Source organism: Vipera berus, assembly GCF_964194415.1.
Source record: "Vipera berus genome assembly, chromosome: 3".
NCBI classification, from domain to species: domain Eukaryota; kingdom Metazoa; phylum Chordata; class Lepidosauria; order Squamata; family Viperidae; genus Vipera; species Vipera berus.
This window is the reverse complement of record NC_138204.1, coordinates 188,278,274-188,286,652: the sequence shown is the minus strand read 5'-3', so window position 1 is coordinate 188,286,652 and position 8,379 is coordinate 188,278,274. Positions and strand designations below refer to the sequence as shown.

The 8,379-nt window shown below is 35.1% G+C and overlaps 1 protein-coding gene across 1 annotated transcript in view; it reads left to right on the top strand.

Moving 5' to 3' along the window:
- CNGB3 (cyclic nucleotide gated channel subunit beta 3) overlaps positions 1-7,741 on the top strand; it is a gene marked incomplete at its 5' end in the record, with an annotated part of 29,903 nt that extends 22,162 nt beyond the window's left edge. Inside the window, 4 exons of the mRNA XM_081325612.1 lie at positions 1,125-1,243; positions 5,047-5,193; positions 6,375-6,546; positions 7,396-7,741. Of these exons, the coding sequence (XP_081181738.1) occupies positions 1,125-1,243; positions 5,047-5,193; positions 6,375-6,546; positions 7,396-7,710 (753 nt within the window). The 3' untranslated portion in view covers positions 7,711-7,741. The remainder of the gene's footprint in view (positions 1-1,124; positions 1,244-5,046; positions 5,194-6,374; positions 6,547-7,395) is intronic.
- Between the last annotated feature and the right edge of the window lie 638 nt (positions 7,742-8,379).

Here is an 8,379-nt window from a genome sequence, read left to right as displayed (position 1 = left end):
AAATTAATTCATATTTCTTAAAACAGAGAAATTCTTTAGAGTTAGACAATGCATGTTTAGACTTAAAGGCAAGGTACAAATGTTAAGCTTCAGAGCCACCAATTTTTCCACAAAAAAAAACCACATTAATTTTCTTGGACAGCTCAGCAGCTTTCAGTATCTGAAAAGAATGAACTGGTTAGTTCTTTTGACAGTCAGAAAGATACCTCCTACTCAGCTTCACAACTCTTTATACAGTGTAGTCATTAGCTTCATTTTATTTAGGTTATCCTAACTTGCCTGCAAAAGTCCATAAAGAGGGAGTTTTCCACATGTCTAACAGCCATCCATGTATTTGCAACCCAGTCACAATAACCCTTGTGGTTACTGCATTTGTAAGTAATTCTTCATTTCCCAGTATAATTAAATTAACTTAATTTTTTAAAAAAGAAAAAAAATATAACATTAAATGTATAACACAAAGTAGTAAAAGAAAAAAATAAAGACCAACCCACAAAAAGAATGCTCAAAGTAGATTACGAAGTAATAGCAATTAAACCAAGTACCTATGACAGTAGAGGGGAAGTCTTATCTGCTTCTTATAGAAAAATGTTTGGGTCCATTGCAGTATAATGACTTCTAGGTTCAACAGTTCTAGGTCAAAGATACTGAAAGCTGCTGAGCTATCCAAGAAAATTAATGTGGTATTGTATTTCTATAGATTACCATAGATGATCCAATTTAGAAATCCAGAATAGTCTCAGTCCTCACCTAAAGTTATAATGAATAACTAAGATTGCAACTAAGATAACCTTTGGAAAAAGATGAATTGCCTTACCACATAAAAGAAAGTTGTTTCATTAGCCAATACTGTAGAGCACTGTTTCTCAACCTTGGGAAATTTAGGACGTGTGAACTTCAACTCCCAGAATTCCACAGCCAGCATGATTCTGGAAGTTGAATCTCTCACATCTTAAGGTTCCCAAGCTTAGAAAATCACTACTGTGGAGAGAAGGAATTCAGTTTGTGGGAAGCTCACCAAGTTGAAAATGGGATTTTATGTCAACTATTATTCCTCTTCAGATAGCATACAACATAATTGCATATGATGAATAATATGTTTTTGCCCCATCATGTGCATACAGGGAGAAATTGGTAGAGAAATGTATATCATTAAACAAGGTGAAGTTCAAGTACTTGGAGGTCCTGATGGCACTAAAGTCCTGGTCACCTTGAGAGCAGGAGCTGTATTTGGAGAAATCAGGTATTCTTCTTCGTTCATCTTGTGAATTTTTCAGAGAACTAAACAAATGCCTATTTTAACAAATTAAAACAAGAATATCATTTCCAGACAGGAAATGTGTCTGCCATCCCAGATCAGTGCAAGTAAGTTTCTCCCTACTATCTGGTGGCAACCAAGATAAAGGTTCTTGACTGAGTTCCTCCTGTCTTTAATCTGTAAGCAACATCTTCCACCATCTTTTTCCATTTTGCTTTGACTAATTTGGCCTGTGTGTGCATTAGCATATGGGGCGAAGTTATTGGAGAAACTGAGGTTCCTAGCCTCCATCAAGGTAACCAGCCAAATATTACTCAGAAAATGCAGAAAGGTTCTGAGAAGCTATTGATGTTCAGAAGACAATGAAACCTGAAAATCTATGCACTAATTCTGAGAAATATGGCATATTTCATCCCTTTGTAATCATCTCACTATTCTTATTAACTTGAAAGTTATCATAACTTTTAAGAACTGAAATTATAAAGGAGTATTATGCAAGAGCCCCTATACTGATTTCTGTGAAAGTGAATTAACTTAATCCTTGCATATGTTTTTACTTCCTGGAACATTTCATCCCATTCTAATCAAATCCCCCCACAAAAAAATTAGTACTATTTGGCATTTATGTTTTTCCTGTGTCAGCATTAGGAATGAGTCAGAACAGCATTAGGAATGAGTCAGAACAGATTTTCTAATAATACTAACCAGTAGAAATCAGATCAGGCTGTAAATTGTCCCTGTACAGTTATAGTACTTGTAAAAGACTATAAAACCGTGGTGGCGAACCTATGGCACGCATGCCACAGGTGGCACGCAGAGCCCTCTCTGTGGGCACGTGTGCTGTCACCCCAGTCCTAGGCTTTTAGCTGGGTTTTATAAAACCTTTTTGCTTTAGGCCTCCGCTGCCATGTGCAAAAAAAAAAGGTTCAATCAATCAATCAATTTCAACTTCTCGCAGGGAAAAAAAAGATCTCGCAAAGTTGGAATTGATTGATTGAACTTTTTAGTCCCACCCAGTCTGCAATTACCACTGCAGCTACACCCACCCAATGGGCCATGCCCACCCAGCACCCTACGATACATAAGTGGGTTTTGGGTTGCAGATTGGGCACTCAGACTAAAAGGTTCGCCATCACTGCTATAAAAGGATGTCATGTGTCTTATTTGTAGTAATATTTCACCTGTGTTTAACTTCAGTAAATATGTCCCTTTTTATTTTGTATAGTAGTATAGACATTTGCATGGGCTCTGACCTGTTTGTACTAGTTCTAGTATTATACAGAATAATCCTATTTATTTTTTATTTATTTAAATTTAGCTTAGTTACCCAATTCTGATGGACATTGGGTGGCACACAGAACCAATAAATCCATAAAAACAGATAAAACTTAAACACTTTGTAATGTCTATTCCATCTGACATAATAATAACAGATTATTTATCTGTTTTGTCTGGTAGTGGCTCCCCAATTCTTAAGCAGAAATCTTTTTCTTCTAAAAAGCATGCAGATGAACTCAGATTTTAAGCATTTATTTTTATGTTATTTACTTTTCGTGTTTTTAAAATACCCATCTCCCTCAGAGCATATTGTTTATCACTGGCTATGGTCCTTCCTATAAATTTTAAGTTAAAGACGGTGCTTCCAATTATGTTGAGATAATTCCCAGACCATCTTATTGAGAATTCCGGTGTATCTGACAGCATTAAGGTGGATAGTTTGGACCCATTTTATTTTGCAATAAAATAAAAAATAAATGGAATCAGAACAATATACCAACAAGGTAATTAGAGACCAGTAATAGGTTTTTCCAAGGGACACGGTGGCTCAGTGGGTTAGGACGGTGAGCTTGTCGATCAGAAGGTCGGCAGTTTGGCGGGTCGAATCCCGAGTGCCGTGTAACAGAGTGAGCACCTGTTACTCATCCCAGCTTCTGCCAACCTAGCAGTTTGAAAGCACGTAAAAATGCAAGTAGAAAAATAGCCACATGACCACGGAGACGTCCTCGGACAAGCGCTGGCTCTTCGGCTTTGAAACGGAGATGAGCACCGGCCCCTAGAGTCGGAAACGACTAGCACACATGTGCGGGGGAACCTTTACCTTTACCTTTAATAGGTTTTTATTCACAACGATATTCTTGAATTCCAATTATCTTATCCCTTTTACCTTCTTTCAAATGTCTTGTCTTAATGAGATCAGATTGTAATGTCTTCCCAATAGGCTGAATGTAAATTGCCTTTCATGTAAAGTGGTTTCACATGTAAGAATAAAGAACTACCAGGCTTAATTTAGAATTGTGGGCACAAATAATTCAGGCTTGATCTAATACTTTCAAAAATGATTTTTTACTCCAATATTCTACTAACAAAAGTGAACTTTGAATAGCCCTGATTTATATGAATAACTCACAGATTAAGGAAGTGGGATATTTGTACTGTAGCTCTTGGCTTCTCTAAACGCAGTTACCTTTTCCCTCTTGTGATGCATGTCTTATACGTTGCTTTGTTTGACTGATGGATAATTTATATGTATGAAGGAATGATGTAAGCAAAAAGAGAGAGAAAGGAGTTTCCTACCAATTACTAATTGCTGATAGTGGTAACTAGCCTCCAAAAAAGATTGTCTACTCCAAAGAATGCTAGCCTTCTGCTTCCCATCATTCAATGCTAAATTCAAGGCTAGAAATAGCTCAAGTTAAACCCTGATGAATAGCTCATGTGAAGAACATCAGAGAGAAGATCCCTTTTGAGGATATAACATTTTTTTCACATTTTTTTATTTTTATTCAAACAATAAACTACAAAATACAAAAAAAATACAAAAACAAAAAATAACAAGACTACACAAAAAGAGTCCTTAAAATAATAAATAAAAAACCAAAGCAGACAAATAAATACTGATATATTTCCAAGATAATAACTCCACCTACTTGCAAAGCAGGCACACAATTTATAAATTTCTAGAATAGTATTTACTCAACCCTGTTAGCCTGATATTTATCCACTATATGGAAACATAGTTAATAAGTAAAACCAACAGCTAAATTAAACTTTAAAGCCATCTATTAGCAGTCTATTTATTGTATTTCACATGCACATTCTGGTCTATCATAGGTCACCATAGTTATTGTCTCTGGTCCATCCAGGATCAAATATTCTTGATTAATAATGAGGCTTTTCCTTAAGATATTAATTGGGATCTTTTCTAACAATTGGATTTTATTCCCCCCAATCATAAGTTCCTGTTGTATATATCTTCACAGAATTTGTTGTACAGAAAAGTGTCCTTTAAATTGTAACATAACATCCCTTAACATTTGTTTTCCGATTGAGTATGATAAATCCATTCCCCAATTCTCCTCAATCTTCTAGAAAAAGTCGAGCTCATAACTGGTCAAGTCTATCAACTTTGAGTCTTTAAAATCCAAACCTTTCTCAGAGGCCTTTTGCCAACTTTCATTTTCCAAGCCCAGCTCACCTTTCGGGCCTTCCGGCAGAAAATTACATCCCAATCTGTCAGATTGTAAAAGTATTCTGTTTCCCCTATGTTCCCAATAAGTTTATCTTGATATATCTGGATGTAGCATTTTCAAACATGAAAAGTATCAGAAAAAGTTCGGAGAATAGATATTCTTCATGCCCATAAAGCACAGACTTAAAGAATAAGACATTTGACCTGCTACATAGTTTATTCAAATTAAAGATCATCAATATCCTCAAAGTGTAAGAGAAGCTGTTCATAGGATGGCTAACTAGAAATAGAGGCATTCCTGTTTGTTTTGCCCTTTCAGTCTTTTAGCAACCAGTGGAGGAAATCGGCGAACTGCAAATGTGATCGCTCATGGATTTGCCAATCTTTTCATTCTTGACAAGAAGACATTGAATGAAATCCTGGTGTCCTATCCTGAATCTGAAAGGCACTTGAGAAAGAAGGGAAAGTATGTGTTTTTTTATGTCTAAGTGTAGAAAAAATGTTGCTGTGCTAAGTGCTATGATACATTAATGTATCTTAGCCATGATGTTAGTATTATAGTCACAGTATTTTAAAGAAGAGGTGTGATTAGTGCTGGAAGAGAGACAATCCATGATTAATATGTCAAAAACTATAGCTCTAAAGCTAGTTCTTCAAAGTTGATAAATTTAAAGACGTGTGGACTTCAGCTCCCAAAATTCTACAGCCAAAATGCTGGATAGGAAATTCTGAGAGTTGAAGTCTGTAGATCTTAAGGTTGCCAAGTTAAAAAAAATCATTCTAAACAAAAGGTTTTAAAGTTACTGTTTTATGCAAACAGTACATGGGGCTACTTAGAGATTCTTACTACGCAAAGTAGGATCATATTCTGAGTAATATTAAGAAACTCACTTTTGACACATATTTTTTCACCTCAAAATATAGCCTTAGAACAAGAGAGATTATACTTCTTGCTAGATACTTCAGGTTTTTACTACTTCTAGTCTGTTTCAAGTATGTTAATTTTATTTATTTATTGCAGTTTCAAAGTGCCTAAGAACTGCATTTTTTGAATGGTATAGATTTTTAAAAAATATAAATTTAAGTAACCATCTTTCAAACTAAATGGATTATTTCCAAGCTTCAGTAATAATGCACAAATTTCTACCTATCATACACATATTTAAAAAATCCATGTAAAATACTCTTTTTATGAAGTATAAAATAGAAAGTTATTAGATTCATTTAGCATATGGCACCCAGTGTCACAAAAATCCACACACACTAGACACATAATGCACGCTTGATAGTCTAGTTCTTAGGAAGGACTCGATAGATAGGCAAAAATGCCAAATCCAGTCTAAACCAGCTCGCTGACTGTACGATGAACTGCCATGATAATTACTGACAATGGAAAAAGAGAAGACAGCCGTATTCTCTTCACTTGAAAACAAGGGTGAGATAAAATAAAATTTTAAATGTTAAAAATAATGGAAACAGAAATAGGGCATAAGATTAGGCCTAAGTGTCCAGCAGAAGTTGTTGTATTTCATTGACTAATTAGGAAAATAGGATTGGAAGACTTAATGGGGAGTAGAATAATTATTAAGAATCATTTGGTGCTATATTTGATGACTTTTCCCACCCTCTTCTTTTTCTACCATCTAGAGCACTTATGAAGAAGGCAGGAAAACCTGCTGGACCACCACCACCATCTGTAAAGGGCCTAGCTCTCCTTATGGCTAAAGCGGAAGCACCTAAGATGCTCAAAGCATTAACTGGAGGGAAAGGAGGCATTTTAGCCATAATTAACAGGGTAAAGAAAGAGAACGAAGCCTTGGTATGTATCTTCCATGGTGCCAATGCAGTGTAAAAGAAGAAAGGCAGAAAATGGTTTAAATTAAAGTAACACCTGAAATTCAGGACACTAGCAATTAGTAAAAACAATTTCAGAAATTAATTTTGCAACTATATTTACAGGTTGAAGAGCATGTTTTGTACATGACACCTGAAATTTTCTTTGAATATAAAACTAATTGTGTGATCTAATTTCCTTTGAATATAAACTTATTTTGTAGTCTACAAGAAAAGATTTTGAAAGAGGTTGATCTCAGTGTAAAACTACATCTAGATAAAATACTTTACTGATGCTATAGAAGGCACGCAATCTTTCAGTTATACCAGTGAAAAATCTCTGAATATTTCCACAAGATTTATTGGGAAATGTGCAAATTGATATAGAAGAGACTGGGTTTTAAAAAGTGATAAAATATTTTTTTAAATTATTCTGGTAGAAAGAAATGATGTATTAGAGATGTTTTATGGTCAAATTCACTTCTGGGAAATTCTGAGACTGTTTATGTAGCAACCTCTTGTCTTAGTAGTTAGCAGAATTTGTGAAGGATTCCAGGTGCTACATCAATCAGTCAATCATTTACTGTACTCTATGATCAGAAAAACACTATGAAGCAAGAATGGGTTGTCTACTAACTGTGCTTGGATGACTGTGTTCCTTGAGTCACTATGGATAAAGCTGTGAAGTTACACTTAGATTCAATTAAGCATTATTATTTAATACATTTAGTCTATATTTAGAGGGAAAATGTGGAGGAGGAATAATCAGGAAAAGGAGTAAAAAACATGGAAAGATGATAGAAAAAGATCAGTCAATATTTATTTATTTATTTAGAAAGAAATTGAAGCCAAAGAAGAACAAGCAAAGAAAGAGAATGAAGAAAAAGAAAAGGCAGAAAAAAAGAAAACAGAAAATGTCAAACCAAGTCTACAGGGAAAAAAACCAGCTCAAGAGCCCAAGATTAAAGTCCAAGAAACCAAAGCAGAGTCAAGTGCTCCTAAAGAAGAAGCAATCACACAAAGTTCACCACAAACATCACTGCTCAAAGGCATCAATAAAGACTCTCTTGTCATTAGCATGACTCCTTCAAATGTATCAGGGGAAGGAGAGATCCTTACTGTTGAAGTCAAAGACAAAAAAGCAACATAACCAGCGGATGTTTTTACTGCATATATGTGACATCTCAAGCTCTTATTCAAGTGTAGCTCATCTCAGGTTTCTCTGTATGTTCCACAAACATAAATAAAAAGGCTTGTAGAGAGTTAATGGTACTGCATTCATTGTAAGTTATAAGAAGAACACCAACTATATGTCCTCAAAAATAATTTGAAAGTACAAAATTTGATCATTGTCCTGCTGATTACTGGTCAAATAATTTGCAATCTTTTCACCTCATTCTCTAGTCCAGGCTGGCTGGCTGGCTGGCTGGCTTAAAATATAACCTAATACTAATTTATATTTATTTGGGGTTGTTCAGACTCAGATCTGAAGCAGAAATGACCATGTTTCTGGATTTCTATGATATACTGGGTCTTTCAGTGACCCAGTCAGGTACCTGCTGCCCTTTGCAAGTGTATGCTGGAAATATACTTTTAAAAAAATAAATATCTGATTTAAAAAAAAATAAAAGTAAAGTTTTGGGGTAAATGATGAGCTTCCAGAATTATCCATCGTATTTTTCATTTCACCTCCATAACAGCCATGTAAGTCTCACTCATCCTGGTGCTGCTGGGAATGTTAGTCCTCTTTCTCAACTCTTGGACTGTATCAGGTAATTAGGTTGATCTTGAAATGAAGTGTTCCCATCATGATGCATGA